This window comes from Ursus americanus, chromosome 26 (assembly GCF_024610735.1).
Source record: "Ursus americanus isolate L20-20 chromosome 26, mUrsAme1.1.p, whole genome shotgun sequence".
Taxonomy (NCBI): Eukaryota; Metazoa; Chordata; class Mammalia; order Carnivora; family Ursidae; genus Ursus; species Ursus americanus.
This window is the reverse complement of record NC_142152.1, coordinates 34,210,927-34,230,844: the sequence shown is the minus strand read 5'-3', so window position 1 is coordinate 34,230,844 and position 19,918 is coordinate 34,210,927. Positions and strand designations below refer to the sequence as shown.

Here is a 19,918-nt window from a genome sequence, read left to right as displayed (position 1 = left end):
ATTATAGTATCTTTACTTTTTTGATTTCATATACTAGTATGTTTTTTCTTTTATGCCTAAACCTTGGTTCCTAAGTATATCCTTCCTTCTTGAAATACTGTCCACGCTCGGCTGCCAGGCCACTGTGCTCTGGTTTTACTCGTATGTTGTTGGCTTCTTTCAGATTCCTTTTGTGGGTCTTACTCTTACTAGTCTCTTGTGGTTGAAGTGACCCAGAGGTCAGTCCTTGGACAGTTTCTTGATTGTGTGCTGTCCTATTGTTATTATTGTTGTTGCTGTCCCATTATTTTAGATATCCTCTCTAAAAAAATCTGTATGCCCGTAATTCCTAAACGTTCATTTTCTGCCTACCCATCTACCCTGAACACCGAACTCCACACATTGACGTCTCCACTTGGGAAGTCCAGGAAGCATTTCAAACTGAATGTGTCTGCAGAAGACTGATTTTTCTTCTCCCAATATATGCTGTCTCTCAGGTTTTCTGTTTTAGTCAGGCTCTCCCTTCTTACACTCTAGTTCCTGTACATTATATCGATAAAGTAGCCCAGAGTGCTTTGTAAACAACGTTGTGCGTGTTACGGCACTCACTCTCTTCATCCTTCCCAGTGTGCTTAGAATGAAAGCTAACATCTTGAATAAAACCGGAGGTATTTACTGTGCCTCCTGACCAAGACAGTTTCTGTTCTTCATGATGCCCTTCATGGAATGCCATGGTGCCGACACATTTACTTGAAGATCTGGAAACAATTTTACTGCCATAAAACATGCTAGATCATCTGAACTCTGAGCACGTTTGTCCTTATTTTTAAAAAGTGTATTAATCGTATTTTGTACTTGTTCAAAAAATACTGCTTTGACTTTTTCCCTTTAACAGTTTGTTTGATCTTTGTTCTTTTGTTTCATTATCTTTTAATGCTCACAAAGGATATCCAGTAATAAGTACCAAGTTTAAGAAAAATTTATGGTAGAAAAGCTTATATTGTTTAGAATGACTTAGGTATAGTCTACCCATGTTCAGTTTTTGTGTGGAGTATTTAGCTGGGAAAACTCTGGCTTTCTAGAATCATATTTATAGAAAATTACACTGAATCAGTGTAATTCTTTCAAAATATGAACCACATCAGCAACACCTTGACTACATTTTGAGCATTGGTTTCCCAACTCCTGTTTTCAGGGAGGAGGGGGTTGTGTGTGCGTGCACGTGTGCGTGCATGTGTGTGTGTGTGTACGCGCATGCGTGATACGTGTGTGTCAGGGTGGGGGGGTATCTTTCTACAGATGATTCATTTTACCCGTATTTCACATTGTTACACACATTATCGGATTGTACCCTCACAACAGCCCTCTGAGGAAGGTACCAGTATCTTCAGTTTAACAACTGCATAAACCAAGACGTAGCTGAGTAAAATGATTTACCAAAGACCATGCTCAATCTTGAAATTGGAAGAGCTAGGACCAGAACCCTGGCCGTTTGATTCCAAATTCCTTGCTCTTCCCCACTCCTTTACCTGCCTGTGTGTTACCATTTAGTGAGTAGTCTACTTGGTCACACGCTCTTTTGGTCGGGCCGTTTGTAGTCCATTTAGTCCTCATATCAGTCTATGAGATGAAGAAAGTGGGGCTTAGAGACTTTCAGTAGTTTGTCCTAGTTCACCCTGCCAGTAAGTGTAAGAACCATTATTTGAACCCAGGTCTTTCTCCCTCCTCAGCTTGTATTCTTTCCACTCTACTGTGCTGCCTTTCCATCTGCTATCATTTTAAACCTATTTTTAATCTCTTACTAGCTGTTTTAGTTTATTTTTGCCTTTTTTTTAGGTTATTCTATATTTGTTGTTAAGGGTGATCTGCCAGATTGTGAAGCTGACCAACTTCTACAGATGATCAGGGTCCAACAGATGCATAGACCAAAACTCATCGGAGAAGAATTAGCACAACTGAAAGAACAGAGGTAAAATTAAGCCTGCGGAATGGAGTATATGATAGTCTTTCATTACAAGAATTACATTTTCTTTCTCTTTTTTTTTTTTTTGAGATTTTGTTTTTTTAAGTAATCTCTACATCCAGTGTGGGGCTCAGAACTCACAACCCCGAGATCATGGTGTACTGACTAAGTCAGCCAGGTACCCCGAGAATTACATTTTCATGCTTAAATTGAATGTGTGGTCCTTTTATTGTTGGTGATTTTTTTTTTTTTTTAGACCTCTTATATTTTTAGTGAAGTTTTTTGGTTCAAACTTGAATCGACTCTTTGATTACTTAATTAGCTTAGATGCACATCACAGGACAATCTTTGTATCATTAGATTATCTGCCAGGAAATGTGTAATTTTTTACTTATATAGACTCTTTGGGCAGCTGGCTGGCTCCGTCGGTAGAGCAAGCTACTCTCGATCTCAGGGTTGTGAGTTCAAGCCCCACATTGGATAGAGGGATTACTTAAAAAAAGTGAAATCTAAGTTCAAGCCCCATGTTGGGTGTAGAGATTACTTAAAAATAAAATCTTAAAAAAATTATTTTAAAAAATCTTTCATTTAAAAGTATCTCTATGTTTTATCTAAAAATAGAAAACTGACCTTCAGTTACTATCTGTTTTTGTTCTTTAGAGTCCAGAAAACAGATCTGGAACGAGTCTTAGAAGCAAATGATGGGTCAGCCATGTTAGACGAAGATGAGGAAGATTTGCAGAGGGCTCTGGCACTAAGTCGCCAAGAAATTGACATGGAAGATGAAGAAGCAGATCTCCGTAGGGCTATTCAGCTGAGTATGCAAGGTATCAGCATTGGATGTATACTTCATTTGAGGTTGAAGGATTGATTCAGATTATTCTTAGTTCCCCTGGAAGTTAATGTACTATTGGGAGAAGTTCTTTGACAATTACTGCAGAAGCAATAACTATGTACATAAAATCAGCTATTCTTTTAGCTTTCTTAAAATATAAATAACTTTTTACAACCTAAGTTATATTAGGACTAGTTATATTTTTATTCTGGTTTTTCCATTTGGTTATAATACTGTACTAACACAACAATAAATGGTGCTTAATCTTTGTGGGCAAAAAGTGGGGAGGCCCTTACCCAGACCGCCTTTTTTGTAAATGTATGCTCTTGGATACAAAGGAAGGCCTGGGCAGAAAATATTTTAAAAGTCTAACACTTAGTGGCTGTGCAACTTAACAACTTAAGCCCACTTCGATGGGCCCACAGGATAGTGACGTAAGCCCACTAGCAGAGGAGAATGAAGATGTATCCCCTAGGGAATCCAGGCAGCGAGAATTGTCTGGGATACAGCTCAAAGAGGCTTACTGAAAGGCATATGTGGTTTTCTTTGGCAGTTTTGTTTTCATCTAATTAATGTGAATTTGCCTTCTACTTAATGAGATTACTCAATGGAATTTCTTAAATATCTAAATAAAATTGAGGTTACGGTAATATGAAGACTATCCTTTTTATCCTGAATTCTCATGCCTCCTGGCACACCTTGGAGTGCTTTATATGTGCAAAATCCCATTTTTGATTAATAGAGCCCTGCTGGATTAGCCCAATAATGGACAGATAACAGCTTTTATAACTTTAGATATTTTTGTGTCCTTCGCTTCTCTTCCCGCTTTATTTCACCATCTGGGCAGGATCTGTGGTTGGTGCAATTATTAAGTGAGAACAGGGACACATACTTAAGTTGGTATAGAATGCAGGTATTTTAGGGTAGGGGAATACAGAGAATGGGTTCACAGTCACCCACTTTAAGTTGTTTCTAGTTGAAAGTGCCCGTTCATTTCTAGTAAGTTAAAGAGGGCACACGTGTGGTGTTAATGGCTCTTCCTGCCAAGTTGGTTGTTGGACTTACACCCTCACATCCACTGTATCAGATGGGTGTGGACATGGGTTATATTTGAACTGCCTTATTCAGATTTGTCCTTGAGAGTTTCAGAGCCTTTCTTGCATTTACAGAATAGTAGCACAATATTTTTAAGAAGAAAACTTTTCAAAAACTTGCTCAAATAAGTGTAAACATAGTGTTGCTTAAATTGGTAAATAAAATGATTGGTTTTTCGTTCCGTTTTCTTTTGTCTTCAGGTAGTTCCAGAAGTATATCTCAAGATATTCCCCAGACATCAGGTACACATCTTACTTCAGAAGAGCTACGGAAGAGAAGAGAAGCCTACTTTGAAAAGTAAAGTAGTTGGTACAATATTAAAATTGCATATTTAATGTGTACTTTGTCTGTTTTGTGTACAGTTTATGCACGTAGAGCTTTGGTAGGATTCTCTCCTTTTAAAAGATCGGTTACCATCTGAACCCTGTGAACATCTGAGTGTATTTTTTTTTATAATTTTTATTTTGTTATATTTGTCACCATACAGTACATCCCCAGTTTTTGATGCAATGTTCCATGATTCATTATTTGCGTATAACACCCAGTGCACCATGCAATATGTCCCCTCCGTAATACCCATCACCGGCTGAGTGGTTTTTTTTTTAATAATTTACGGCAAATGAACTGAAATGATATGTAGTTTTAGGGAAAACCTTTGCCTTGATAACATTTAAGTTTATATGAAATAAAGGTGAAGGAAACCCAGTAAAATTTCAGTCATCAAAAGAAAATGGAATTGGACCAAAGCAAAGAACAATGCCTAATAATCCTCTGGATGTGCTTCTTGGTTACCTGACCAGCCCTGCGAAGTTCTTCTGTCACTTAACAGGAAAAACAGCATGTGGTTCGGGGAACGCACTCCCATCCCAGGTAGAGGTGGTGGTTAATTGTTCTTCTTATTGCCACTTTAGGATTATTGCAGGCCTGTCAGCATAGAGACATGGGGCAAACCATAAATCTGAATCATCAGCTCCCAAAACCCAACTGTGTGTGTGCTCTCAAATTAGAAAATAAATGTCATCCTTTCCAGTAACTACCATTCACTAGTTGTCTTCCCTTTTTCTTTTAAGAATAAAAATTTATCTTAAAGGTTACATGGTAGTCTTTAGATAGATAGATATTCAGATCCTCTGATCCCAAGTCAGAAACCAGAAGGCCAGTGGCTGAATCTGGCCTGTTCACTGTGTTTCATCAATTCTGAGATGTACATATTTTCACATTTCAACATCTCTGCAATTGAGAAGTGTCTTACAATCATAATTGGCAGTATTACTGGGATCTAAACTATTGGAGCGTTTTACATTTGATGATGTAATGAAGATAATATTTACCTTGTTTTCTGTTTTGTTTTTTTTAAGTCACAACTCAGAAGTATATGAAGGAAAGTTCTGATCAGCTGACATCCTCTTAATGTGAGATATTTCTAGTCTTTATTCAGTGATAGATTAATGAATTTAATTATATGAAATTCAAAATAGTGCTTATTAGTGCTTCACTTCCTTTCAAAATTTTAATTTTTTTAAAAAGTTTTTTAATTATGATAAAATTCAAATATCTATAAAAGTAGAGAAACCAGCATAATGAACCCCTGTTTACCTAACATAGCCCAGATTTAACAAATATCAGCATGTGGCCAGTCATGGTTTTCTGTGCCCCCATCTCTCCACCTTTCCCCCTCCCACTCCAAAGCTGGGATTATTTTGTGACAAATCTAAATTATTGTATCCTTTGATCCATTTTTTTAGAATATAGTGAAATGTATTGTACCCTATAATGTTAATAATTATCACATGATAATTATTGGTAATTCTGCAGTACCATCAAGCATCTAGTTAGTGTTACAGATCACTTAAGGAGCGCCTGGCTGGCTTAGTCGATGGAGCATGCAGCTCTTGATCTTGGAGTTGTTTAAGTTCGAGCCCCACATGGGGTGTACAGATTATTTTAAAATGAAATCTTTAAAAAAAAAACACTTAAAACTGTTAATTAGATAAAAACCAATATTCTAGAAAATTTAAGACATGTCAAAATTAAAAGAAAACAATCCTATCCTTTAATAACTAACATTAGTATTTTGACACATCCTCTTCTAGTCACACAGACACACGTGTATCATATGTTAGTTACATCCATTTTCCCATCAGAGTAAGTAGTCTTTGTATAGGCTGCGTGATATTTCATAAAATGAATGTATAGGTCATAATTTATATGTGAACCTTTGATTTTTACTATTATAATTAATAGTGCAATGAATAATCTTTGTACTAACTCTGTGCCTCAAACCTCTCATCATTTCTTCTAGTTATTCTGAGATTTTTGGGTTAAAGGACAGAAACATTTTTTAAGGTCTTCGTACAGATTTCTGAACTGCTCTCCAGAACATTCACAAATGATACTTCTACCATGCTTATTTCACATTCCATTTTTTGCCAGATTAAATTGGTCCAGACATACTTTATAGCGAAACTACAAAATGCACAAGTAGATCTAAGAAAAATAAATTTTTTTATACTTTAAAGTATAAAAATAAATCCCTTTTTTATTTAAAAAATTTTTTAGTTTTTTTTTGGGGGGGTAGCAGATTGAAAATGTGGAACTTTAATATGTTTAATCTTTATAGTAGAAAGGATTTTAAATGTTTGAGCATCAGCGCAGCTCCTTCCTGGTTGGAGGGTAGTTGACTGGGGAGGAAGGTGTGCAGTGGTGGTTTACAGCTTCAGCTTCATCCTCTGCCTCCTGGTCTGACCTTGAAAATACTGGTGGAGGGCGCCTGGGTGCCACAGTCCATTCAGTATCTGCCTTCGGCTCAGGTCATGATCCCAGGGTCCTGGAATCAAGTCCCACATCGGGCTCCTTGCTCAGCGGGGAGCCTGCTTCTCCCTCTGCCTGTTGCTCCCCCTGCTTGTGCTCTCTCTCTCTCTGACAAATAAGTAAAATCTTAAAAAAAAAAAAAAAAAAAAAAAAAGAAAAGAAAGGAAGAAAGAAAATACTGGTGGGAACTTAAGGAGAACTAGAGAATATTTTACAGAGTCACATGTTGCTGAGAAGAGTTAAGAGCTAACTTCTTGGTGTTTCTTTTCAGCATCGTCTAGCAGGACTCATTAGTAAAGGAGCTGAAAAAACAATATTAGTTTCCAATATTAGACCTTTCACTAGAGTTCCTGATTACTAAGACTACAAGGTCCTTGTCTGTCTAGCTTCCGTCTTTGGGAACTTGACTCTAAGGTTATTGAGCTACCTCTTTGTTCCTTCTGACCCTCTCCAAACTGATCCTGGTGCTAACTTGTTATTCAAACAAATTTTGAATTCAAAATAAGGTTTTTTTCCATTCAAATGGTTTATTTGTTACTCATTCAAATAGGTTTTTTTTTTCTTGTACAGTATTTGAAGCTTCATGCCTAATGTAGTAACCACAGTATTCATGCATCAAGCATAAAAATACTGTCTAAAAACCTACCTGTTACAAAGTCATAGTTAATGGGGGCGCCTGGGTGGCTCGGTTGGTTAAGCGTCCAACTCTTGATTTCGGCTCAGGTCGTGATCTCAGGGTTCTGAGATCCAGCCCTGCATTGGGCTTCCCACTCAGCAAGGAGTCTGCTTCTCTCTCTCTCTCTCTCTCTCTCTCTCCCCCCTCCCTCTCCCTCTCCCTCCCTCCCCCCCCCCGCCCCCACTCACACATGTGGGCACTCTCTCCCTCTCTCTAAAATAAATCTTTAAAAAAAACCCAAAAAATCAATAAAGTCATTGTTAATGAATGAGCGTTAAGTAATATGTTCACAGCCGAAATATATTTTCCAGTAATAATCTCTAAATCCATTTTACCTATTATAAAACCCCAACTAAAAATCTTACTGTATCAGGTTTTAACTATAAAACCTACATTAAAAACTCAAATTGAGCATCAAATTCGGCAGTATGTGTAAAACTATTGTGTTAACCATAATATCTTAGCATTTTTAATTCTTCTCCAGGTGTAGCTCTGAAATGATGCAGGTTCTTTCATTCTGTTACTAAAAAAGTGTTTCCCAACAAAGAGGGAATTCCTGGGCATTGTCTTCATGGTTACGGATTGCTATGACGTTTTGATTGTCTAACACTGGAGCCACCACTGCAGTGGCGTGGCGTAACAGGATTCAGTTCAAGAAACAAGCTACTGGCGGTAGTTTAAACAGGAAGATATTGAGTACAGAAACTCAGGGCTTACACAGCCTTAGGAAGAGCTGGAGGTGCAGGCTGTAGGCCAGGCTTCCAGAATTCCAAAGACCAACTTGTTGGAAGAGCTACGACCACTGCCCCAGTTGGCGTGACGGGGAATCGGGATATGGAGTTGAACACACTGCTCTAGCTGTGATCCTAGGATCGGGGAAGCTGCCACCACAGTTGCCGAGACAGGGGAGCACGAAGTCTAGCCCCCGCTGCAGCTGCTGTGAAGCAGAATCCTGGGACGGGCAGCTCCTTGACTTCACGGCAGCAGGAAGATGGCTGGGTCTCATTTCTGAGGGTGCTTCGTTGATAACCAGAATCCTCACCGTACAGAGACCTAAGATGTTGTTTTTAGCTTTCTAGCCTTTGTGATTCTAAGGGCACATTCAAAGCCACAGTGGGAATGGCGCTGATTTGCTGTTTGAACATGTTGCATCTTACTGCGTCAACAAATATGAAAGGTGTCAAAATTGTTTCAAGGTTGGCAATTCCTTTACTTCTCACTTTTCATTAATTTAAAGTAGAATAAACCTTATCCCTCTTAAGGTCACTGTCTCACCTGCTACACTCTTGTGTTCTGACATACTGTCTTGATTGGAGGGGGAAAGGGCATGGAGAGAGATCTGATGGGCCAAGATTCCTCCTGCCTCGCAGTCTGTCTGTCTTGTGCACACCCCAAGGGTGTGCTGGCGGGAGCCTCCTGCCCTCTGGGCATCATTAGCCACACGTGCCTGAGGATAAACCAAGACAAATGTCAGTGTGCTTGGGTTTTCTTTATTACTCATATTTAAAACAGAAGATTGAGACTAGGGGGGAAAAGTATGCTATTCTATTAATAGTGTTACTGGTAAATTTCGAATACTGGTTCCTTTAAAAATCCTTCTAAACATTTTTTTTTAAAGCTATGGCTTCTCAGCTATTTGTAAGTTTTGTTTAATTTTCAACATATGTGTGTATGATGTGAAAGAATTTGAAATTTACCTAAAAGCAGAAGTAATTCACAGAACTCCTTTATACCCTTTGCCCAAATTCCCCAATTGTTGGCATTTCTGAGGGATTTGAGAATAACTTGCAGACATGATCTCCCATCACATCTCGGTACTTAAGTGTGTATTTTTTACATACAAGGACACCGTCCTACATATTTTACATCATAACCATCGTGTTTTTTAAGTTTTAAAATGTGGATTTTTCTGACATTGTTTTTCCATGTGAAAGAAAAATACAGGGAAAATTTATTTTAACGCAGTAAATGGTCCTGAAACTTGATCACGCATCTTAAAAAGTTATATTCTTTCATTCATCAAGTATTTGGTGAATGCCTGCTATGTGACAGGCACTGTTTTAGGCACTTGGGAAACAAGATAAAGTTTGTGCTCTTGTTAGCTGACTCTCGGAAGAGGGAGACACAGAATATCAGATGGTGATAAGTTGATGCCGGAAATTGAAAGGGAGCTGCGATGAGATAGTGAGACTGCCTGGAGGCTGTGACAGGTGGCTGGTCAGGAAAGTTCTCTCCCAAGATATGCTAAGCTCAGAGCTGAATGACAAGGAGGAGCCGCCTGTCATGGAAACATCATGTTAATTTGCATGGTAATTGGGATGCTTTATATTCTCGAAGATGCTTATTTTTAGTGATTTCTAACAGTGTTAAGGACCTGTAAACCACACATTTGCATAAGAATAGCTACGGGGAGTGCTTGTGTTTATGTGTTATTTCCTGGTGAAGATCTTTACCTATTAATTTGTCTGATAATTCAGATCTTACATCTAGGTTTCCTAGGATCAGCACTGTGATACTCTTAAGTAACATAAATCAGACTGATTGCTCTGTCATTCTTTTGTGGAGCTCGTGACAGTGACTCTTGTTCTGTGGAACCTTCTGTTTTCCATGTGAATGCTTTTTCTCATGGCGTATGTATTCTTGGGTTTGTTGTTTTAATGTCCATTCACTGTGACTGTTTCAGGCAGCAGCAGCAGCAGCAGCAGGATCCTCCGGGCCATCTTTCACATCCATGTGAGAGGCCTGCCACAAGTTCAGGAGCACCGGGCAGTGATCCAGGTATGCTTCTCTGACCGTGCTCTGACACAGGCTCCCTATGATTTTGGCTTTATGGGCTTTTTTTCTCTCCTCTTTAATTATACTGAAACTCTTGTATGAATTCGAATCTATTAAATATCCTTAGATTAAGAAGCAGGCAGACTAGAGCACTCAGTGAATACGTTGCTTTAAAATTATAAACAACACTTGCAACTTTACGGTAATTAATACAATCTCCAAAAATTCCTCAGAGATAATGGATATTAGTAGGTGGAAGATGAACACATTTTACCACCTGGAAAACTAAAGCGCCCAAGTGTCATCTAAATAATAGGAAATCTAGAATTATTTATCAGGCCTTGGTTTAATAGGTACTGAACTTTGGCCAATTATTGGTGGTACCAGTTGAGTAGGAAAACAACTGTATGTGACGAACGCCTTATAAGCAGAACATGTCAAAAACTCTCAAGACTGAAAGAAGAAAATTCAAATGGGCGAAGGATTTGAACAGATACTTCTCCAAACATATGGTTGACAAATAAGCACATGAAAATATGGTTAATATTAATAATCATTAGGGAAATGCCAATTAAAAATACAAAGAGATACCATTACATACCTTATAAGAATGGCTTAATAAAAAATAAAATTGACAGTACCAAATGCTGGCTAAGATCAGAGCAACTAGACACCCATACCTCATTAGTAGGAATATAAAATGGTACAGCAACTTTGGAAAACGGTTTAGTATTTTCTTATAAACTTAAATGTACACTTAACCATGTGATTCAGTAGCCCCGCTCCTAGGTATGTAACCAAGAAAAAAAGAAAACGTAAGTTCACAGAAAAACTTGTTTATGAATGCTTATAGCAGCTTATTCGTAACTGTCAAAAACTAGAAGTTACCTAACTGTTGTCCTTCAGCAGTGAGTAGATGTACAAACCGTGGTACTTGGCAACAATGGACGACTATGTAACAATACAAAGGAATGAGCTGGTGTTTGTTCCTATTCCTCCTGCTGTTTATAGCTAACAACCTTGGACATTTATATCAAACAACTGTGAGAAAAATCTGAAAGGTAGAGAGAGGGCAGGCCGTGTAGGAGGCTCAAGGACCAGAGGAGACATAGTGGTGTGTAGCCTGGATTTTCTTTTTGTCTCACATATTCTGGACTTGGTGCTGAAAAAGCCACGGCAGAGATGAAATAAAGCCTGTTCTATGTAGTCAAATGGGACTACCTAGCAAGTAAACACTTTTAGATAGTACTCTATTCCAGCCAAACAGGATGAGGCAAATAACCTGGCCTTACTGTCACCCCACCCCATGGGCACAGGACAAGTAGGAGTGTAGACTGGTACCCCACCTGGCAGGAACAAGGTGTACCTCCTGCTTCCCCTGGCCAGGGTGGTGTCAGAGAAAGCCAGGTGGGGAGCTGGGACTTTCATTCCCTCCAGGAGACAATGAGGGGCTCTTTCTCATGGTGTCCGTGGTCACAGGGAGCCTATATTTCCACCCACCAATACAATATGGAGGCGTCCCTCTGGCTTCCTGCCTAGGTGATTGCAAAATAGGCCCAGTGGAGAATCAGGAGTTACTGATTTGAGGCAGTAATAAGGCCACACCCTGAATGTCAGGGAGAGGCAGTAAGGAGGCAGTCCTACCCCTTCCTGTCAGGGAGATGGCAGTGCAGGACAGTGGGGAGCTGGATCTCCCCGTGTGCACAGCAGTAATGACCACACACACGCTCCCCCTCTCTGGATGTGGCAGGGCAACACCCCTTTATCCCGCTGGGGCTGAGTCGGAAGAAGCCTGCTAAAAGAGAGGGTGTAAGTAAGACTCACAGTCTTGTAACACGCAACACCGCAGATGTTCAGGATTTGATCAGAAGTGTTACCATGCCAACAGCCAGGGAAAATTCAACTTGATTGAGAAAAGACAGTTCATAGACACCATCACCAAAATGACACTGATATCAGAATTAATCTCACAAGGATTTTTAAAGCAGCCATCATAAAAACGCTACAGTGAGCAATTTTGAACATGCTTAAAACAAATGAAGAAATAGAAAGCTCCAAGAAGGAAATAGAAGATATAAAGATGAACTAAATGGAAATTTTAGAACTGAAAAATAACAATACCACGGACTTGACAATAGAAGTTACCCATTCTGAGTAACAGAGAGAATTAGACTGGGAAACATTAACAAAGCCTTGACACCTGTGGGACTATAGTAGACGATCTAATGTGCCATGGGAATCCCAGGAGATGAGAAGGAGAGTGGGGCTGAAAAAATATTTGAAGACATAATGGCTAGAAATTGCCAGCTTTGGCAAAAGATCTAAAACTACAGAATTGGGGCACCTGGGTTGCTCAGTAGGTTAAGCATCCAACTCTTGATTTTAGCTCAGGTCATGATCTCAGGGTTGTGAGATCAAGCCCCATGTTGGCCTAAGCACTTCTCGTGGAGCCTGCTTAAGATTCTCTCTCTCTCTCCCTCTCCTTCTGCCCCTCCCCCCCAAAAAATAAGTAAAACTACAGAATTAAGAAGCTGAGTGAACCTCTAACAGTTAAACCCAAAGAAATTTATGCCAAAACATCATAGTCTAGCTTCTGAAACCTGAACAAAAGAGGAAAATCTTGAAACCAGCTAGAAACATCTTGCCTATAGCAATTTGTATGACAGCACCTTTCTCATCTGAAATCATGGAGATCAGCAGGAAGTGGCACATTTTTTTTTAAATTTATTTATTTTAGAGCGAGAGAGAAAGCCCGCATGCATGCACGAGCAGGCGGAGGAGCAGAGGGAAAGACAGAATCTTCAAGCAGATTATCCACTGAACACAGAGCCTGATGTAGGGCTCAGTCTCATAACCCTGAGATCATGCCCTGCGCCAGAATCAAGAGTCAGATGCTTAACCAACTGAGCGACCCAGGTGCCCTTCGTTTTTCAAGTGCTGGAAAGAAAAAACACCCCAGGGGCACCTGGGTGGCTTAGTCGGTTAAGCATCTGCCTTCGGCTCAGGTCATGATCCCAGAGTCCTGGGATCCAGCCCCACGTTGGGCTCCCTACTTGGTGGGAGTCTACTTCTCTCTCTCCCTCTTCCTGTTGCTGGTGCTCCCCCCCCCCAGATAAGTAAAGTATTAAAAAAAAAAAAAAAAAAAAAAAAGGAAAAGAAAACCCGGAATTCCCTGTGAAAATTTCCTTCAGGAATGAAGAGAAAAATTAAGAGAATTTCTCACGGGTAGACCCATCCTAAAACAATGGCTAAAGGAAGTTTTCTTTTTTTTTTTTTTTTTTTAAGATTTTATTTATTTATGTGATAGAGAGACAGCCAGCGAGAGAGGGAACACAGCAGGGGAGTGGGAGAGGAAGAAGCAGGCTCCCAGTGGAGGAGCCCGATGTGGGACTCGATCCCGGAACGCCGGGATCACGCCCTGAGCCGAAGGCAGACGCTTAACGACTGTGCTACCCAGGCGCCCCTAAAGGAAGTTTTCTAAACAGAAATAAGAGAATTAATCTGGGAACATCAGAAAGAAAAAAAGAGGGGCGCCTGGGTGGCGCAGTCGTTAAGCGTCTGCCTTCGGCTCAGGGCGTGATCCCAGCGTTCTGGGATCGAGCCCCACATCAGGCTCCTCCGCTGGGAGCCTGCTTCTTCCTCTCCCACTCCCCCTGCTTGTTCCCTCTCTCGCTGGCTATCTCTGTCAAATAAATAAATAAAATCTTTTAAAAAAAGAAAAAGAAAAAAAGAATAGTAGAAAGAGTAAAAATATGGGTAAACAGTAGATATTCCTCTCCTTTTGAGTTTTCTAAATTATGTTTGATGATTGAAGCAAGAATTAGAATATCGATTTTGGTTTTAGTGTATATAGAAAATATTTAAGGCAATTATATCATAAATGGGAGAGTAAAGAGAGGTGAAGTTTCTATGTTTCATTTCAGCTGTTACAGCCATTCTGGAAGATAATTTGTCAATTTCTTTAAAAACTGTACTTGAACTAACCATACAGCCCAGCAGTTACACTCCTGGACATTTATCCCAGAGAAATGAAAACTTACCTGTCCGTGCAAAAACCTGTACACAAATGTTCATAGCAGCTTTATTTCTCATAATCAAAATCTGGAAACAACCAAGATGTCCTACAGGAAGGTGAACAATTAAACAAATGGTAGTACATCTGTGGAATACTACTCAGGACTAAAAAGAAACCAGCTATTGATACATGCAACAATTTGGTTGAGTCTCAAGGGCATTATGCTGAGTGCAGGAAAGATCTCTTACAGTGTGATTATATTTGTGTAACATTCTAAAAATGACAAATTTGGGGGCACCTGGGTGGCTCAGTTGGGTAAGCGTCTGCCTTCAGCTCAGGTCATGATCCCAGGGTCCTGGGATCGAGCCCCACATTGGGCTCTCTGCTCATTGGGCAGTCTCCTTCTCCCTCTGCATCTCCCCCTCCTTGTGCTCTCCCTCTCTCTTTCTCTGTCAAATACATTAATAAAATCTTTTTAAAAATTAAAATAAAAATGACAAACTTGTAGAGACGGAGAACAAATTTGTGGCTGCCTGCAGTGAGGGAAGGTGGGTGCAGACAAGTGGGTGTGAATCAAAAGGGACAGCAGGAAAGAGGTCTTTTGGTACTTGAACAGTTCTCCGTCCTGATTGTGGTGCCGGTGGTTACATGAATCTACACGTGTGACGAAGTAGCACAAAACTACATACAACTTTGTACCAATGTCAATATTCAAGTTTTGGGGTAGGCTACCTAGGATTTAACTGTTGGGTGAAATGGAGCTGAAGTGTACACAGGACCCTTCTGAACTATCTTTGCAACTTCCTCTAAATAAATTATTCAAAACAAAATTTAAGTAACATACATATATACAGAACTAAGTTAAATCTTCTTTCACTTGGCATAATGCATTTGTTTTGAAATATAGAATAAATGTATTATGGGGATTGACCACAAAGGGGCAGCATGTGCAAATTGGGGGGGGGGGTGGAGCAGTTCCATATCTGGGTGGTGACGGTAGTTACACAGCTCTATGTATTTGTCAAAATTTATAAAGCTGTAGAGGGGTGCATGTTACTTTATGTAAGCATTAAAAATCAAAAAAGGAAGCTGTAGTAGTCAAACATACATTTTCTAAGAGCTTACCTTTTGATGACCTTGAGAATTTTCCAGAAATGGCTAAGAGAGATGCTTGTTTTCTTTCCCACAGGAGATGCTATGAGTGAAGAAGACATGCTTCAGGCAGCCGTGACCTTGTCTTTAGAAACTGTTAGAAATAATTTCAAAACAGAAGGGAAAAAATAATACCTTTTACAAATCATTTAGATATTCGTACTTTCCAACATTATTATTCTGTGTGGTGACAGCATAGAGGGTCCATTTTAGTAATGTGTCAAAGAAACAATGTTCAACAGAGGAGATTTGCAACAAAAAGATGAGAAAGTGGAAAAATGCGTCAGTAGTAGGACTAAATAATGATCCTCCAGACACTAGCCAAAGAGGCAGTTAGCAATTAAAGAAATTTAAAGTAGTTTTCTAAATGTTCCTTTTTCTTTTTGAGTGTGCAATATCTAACATGTCTAAAATTAGGGCATTTTTCTTGGATCTTTTTGCAGACCAACTAATTAGCTCTTGCCACAGAACTTTTTCCATACCTGTTCTTCTCATCCTTTCAGTTCAGGTCGTTTGACTCACTTTCTGTCATCTCATAGTTGCTTTTCTTTCTCATTAACCAAGTTAACCTTTTAGGACAGTGTCTCTTTTCTGTGTTGATAGTAGTAACGGTTCCAGAAGGGTTCGCTGCCTTCCCTCCAATTATGTAGTGTGCCCTTGGATGTTTTCTCATGTTATTTCTCTGATCACAATTTCTTTGCTACTTGGTCTTCCTTACTTTTCTATAGCTCTTTTGAAAGATGATAATCTTTCTTGAGGTTTCGCTTTTTAAGCCCTCTAAGATGGGATCATTAGTTCATGATTCTGGTGCATTCTGAAACTCTGAAATCAACTCTGCACAAGTATTTGAGAATAAATGAGAATTTTTTTTTAATGTGTGAACACATCCTTTTCCAGATGTTTTATGAATGTCTTCTCAATTATGTTAGACCGTCACAGCTCTGCTGTGACCTTTTCTCCTGCACCTTGATATTTCCTTTTCTCCAGTTGAGAAAAATAGGAGAAGCACAGTATGCAAGCAAGTTTCCTTCTGTGTCAGACTTAACAAATAATACCCACCATGAATGTATGGGAGACAGAATTTGGCTTTCGATTTAGCGACAGCTTCATCTTACTCTCTCTTGTGACCAGAGCTCTCTCTTTACGGTGGAGTCACAGAACGTCGATGTCTGCTTCTGCCGCATGTTTTGTAGTAGGTATCGCTTGCCAGAGATGATGATCTGGAACATGAAAATAATCTACTAACAAAAGTACCTTTACATTTATACTGTGATTTGACACATCATGTTTAAGTAGCTTAAGAATTACAGAAGTCACACAGTACTTAATGGGTCTGTAAATAAGAAAGCCTTTAGTTTTGATAAACATTCTTTGATTGGAATGCACAGAGAGTTTCTTGCTAGGTCAATACAGTGGTTTGATTTTGGTGAAAATTAGCTATATCTCTATGAAATAGACATTTCGGATTCTGTCCCCAGTCCCTCATTCTTCATCTGCTTTGAAGCCCTTTGGAATGTTGAATTGTTCATAAGCTAAAAGTTAGGATATTTCAGCCAACAACATAGAAAATTAAAGTATGATATGTTGGCCATGACTATTGTATGGCTGTATACATTTTATCAGGGAAATTTTTTTGACCTAGGATTTATTGCCGAGTTGAAAAGAGATGAAGAAATGCCTTTTATGATTATGAAATAGATTTTTTTTTGGATAGAGACAGATTTTTTTAGTCATTATTTTGTGCCAAATAAAGTTTTCTGAGATTTCCCTTGCAAAAGTAGACCATTTTACTTTAAAATCTAAAGTTTTTTAAGAATTGAAAATGTTTCAGAAGTTATAAGACTTTAGAATCGCAAGGGACATTGGAGTTTAGTACTTCTCCCTCAAGATTTGTAAACCAAAATATTTTAAGATTGAACACTTCTGTAGTTATCCCTAATATACTTGTCCTATTTTCCATGGATATTAGCTTTTACCTTATCCCATTGAAAAATTAGGTTGAACTTTTCATACACTTGAATGGATGAGTTACCTAATATAAAAATGAGAAAAGAAATATGCATTTGAAAGTTTTAACCTTAGAGCTTATAAAGTTCTTAGATTACACGCCTTTATTAAAGCACTTAAGGAAATATAGCATGTTGACCTTCATTTAGGGATTTTTTTTTTTAACAGCAGAGCTAAGCACACACTGGATACATTTGAATGTGTTTATTTAGTTTCTTACGAATGTTGCATTTGGCAGGCAGATCCAGAATGACTAGGGAACTGCCAACTTGTTTGGATTGGCAAACTTAATCTAAACTTAATTTAGATTCCATTCCATTCCTTAATTCATTGGCCAGTATGAAGAAATGCCAATGCTCATAACTACAGTATCAGAGAACTTAGTTATATACAAAGGTACAGTTCACACATCAGAAACTGTTATTTACAGTAAACAACCTGCAAGAAAGTCAGAAACAATGAAATTCACAATAACTGTCCTGCTAAGAACTCTATATAAAGATTTCCATTCTGTTTTACCAATTGGGAACACCTTATTAATGTTTAATATTTAAACTATCGGTATCATTTTTCTAATGTATAAATTGTATTACCAGGATAAAATACATACAGTGGTGATGCTAGTGTCTAAACAAGTTTTGGAAACACCACTTTCATATTTTGAGATGTCATGGATATAATAAGTAGTTATTTATGTTTTAAAAATTCACAGTAGTTAAAAAAATAACAGTAGTTAACCTCTGTTCTAGAACCATCAAAAACATTTTTTACAGTAATTCACATACAAATATTTCAGTAATATAAATTGTTCGAAAAGATTGCTGCAGGTAAACTATATTTTAACTTTTAAGATCTTGGTCAAATAATTTGCAATTCACAGAATATCTAAGGAGGTGCTTGTTTTTCTTTAACACTTGATTTTTCTTAATTAAGACTTTATTCATGCCAAAGTCGATAAGGAAAAAAGTTCAACACTGGTTGAAGGTCATTATAGGTACAACTACCAATAGTCTTTTTTCATTTAATATTAAGTTGAATAAAGTAATTTTACTCCTGTCAGAGCCTCAATCACATTTTTAATGTCTGCATGTTTGATACTCTTTTTAAATAGTATCATGCTTGTGCCAAGATTTATTACATGTCTTAAAATTGGCCTACTGGACCCATGCAAATTTAAAGAAGATTGAGTCAATACATAAGCAAAATATAGTGATAGAAATTAAAATATCTCCATTTGAAATAAATCTTGATGTTTTTAAATTCTCAAGAGGACTCAATAATTAATATTGATGACTTCCTATTAAAAATTTTATCTGCAACTGGAGAGCCCAATGACCACTACTCTAAAGCAGTTTGTTGTATCTGGGCCCTAACAAGTATGGAGATACTAAATATGTGATCTTAATTAAGAAAAACCAGATTGGATCAACTAATCATTTCAGCAGTGTCAATAATTTTTCATATTTTCAAAAGAAAACCTTTCCTTTATTCCTGGTCCCTTTATGAACCAGCATCTTTTGCTAAAGAGATGAACTGGCTTGTATTTTTTAAAGTCTTACATTGGCAAAAATATTTTGTTCCATTTTACTTTCATGAATGAAAAGATTATTGACATGGTTAATTCTTGAATTTTGATTTTTTTTTTTAATTTGAAGAAAATCTTTGCATTTTTTTCCCAAAATGTTCTGGCATTTTAAGAATTAATGCTAGTAACATAATTTCTAAATTTACAGGAATTGGCATGTTTAATCAACAGTAGTGTCTCAGTAAATATTTTAAGACTATGGATTCATAGACAAGGAATGGGAAGCAATAGTGAAATATATGTGAAAATTCCTGATTCATTTAGGAAGCACTTCACCTGTTTCTTGTATAGTTTAAATAAGGTTAATGTCTCCAGGAACTTTTAAAAAAATTTTTTTAAAGAGAAAAACGTACACTTGAATGTGAAAAATTATCTAATTTCTACAACACTGGACTACTAGAAATAACTTTGTAAAAATTACTGTTCTGTATAAACTATTTGAAATTCAAGTACAAAACACACCTGAAAAAGCATTGTCTTTTGGCCATGACACCAGTGCACTGTGGCAGTGCCATTTGCTCAGGACCCAACTCCGCAGCCCTCTGTGTGTGCCCCCCTCGAAGTTCTGTTGCGGCAACTACACACAGACCTTCCTGTCTGGTCCTTAGAAAAGCCGGGCTTCCAAAGCACTGTTGAACACTGAGGATTCTATTGTTAATGTGGATGTTCGATGAGTTGTATTTTAAATATCAAAGATTATTAAATAAAGATAATGTTTGCTTTTTTTATTTCTGTTTTTATTTGTATTGACGGTTAATTCCTAGCCTTGCTACGCAAAGGATGGTAGGAAGACCAGCAGCCTCTGCACCACCTGAGAGCTTCTCAGAAATGCGGAGCTTCAGGCCACACCTCCTGGCTCAGGACCTGCGTTTTTAACCAGACCCCCAGGGAATTCACATGCAGATGCAAGTTTGAGAGGCTGTTTTATGGTCTGTGGTGTGGTGAATAAAATGGGCGGGGGCACTGATGCTCCATTCCAGCTCTCTGCTGCCCAAGGGCCCATTATTACTGGAACCTCTCATCTT

General features: G+C 38.4%; 1 protein-coding gene and 1 long non-coding RNA gene across 5 annotated transcripts in view; one reads left to right on the top strand and one right to left on the bottom strand.

Moving 5' to 3' along the window:
* Window positions 1-19,621, top strand: part of ATXN3 (ataxin 3) — a 37,050-nt gene extending 17,429 nt beyond the window's left edge. For 3 of the 4 annotated variants that reach the window (XM_045807594.2, XM_045807593.2, XM_045807595.2), the window contains 5 exons: window positions 1,816-1,948; window positions 2,603-2,769; window positions 4,073-4,169; window positions 10,043-10,137; window positions 15,339-19,621. In XM_045807594.2, coding sequence (XP_045663550.1) covers window positions 1,816-1,948; window positions 2,603-2,769; window positions 4,073-4,169; window positions 10,043-10,137; window positions 15,339-15,433 — 587 coding nt within the window. In that variant the 3' untranslated portion in view covers window positions 15,434-19,621. The remainder of the gene's footprint in view (window positions 1-1,815; window positions 1,949-2,602; window positions 2,770-4,072; window positions 4,170-10,042; window positions 10,138-15,338) is intronic. The other variant, XM_087856191.1, reaches the window with a different exon arrangement.
* On the bottom strand, window positions 4,354-15,396 carry LOC148107714 (uncharacterized). The gene is made up of 4 exons (XR_015721864.1): window positions 15,275-15,396; window positions 14,175-14,255; window positions 8,635-8,806; window positions 4,354-4,796 (listed from the first exon to the last, which is right to left on the bottom strand). It is a non-coding gene; the product is annotated as an uncharacterized LOC148107714 (long non-coding RNA).
* Window positions 19,622-19,918: the final 297 nt, after the last annotated feature.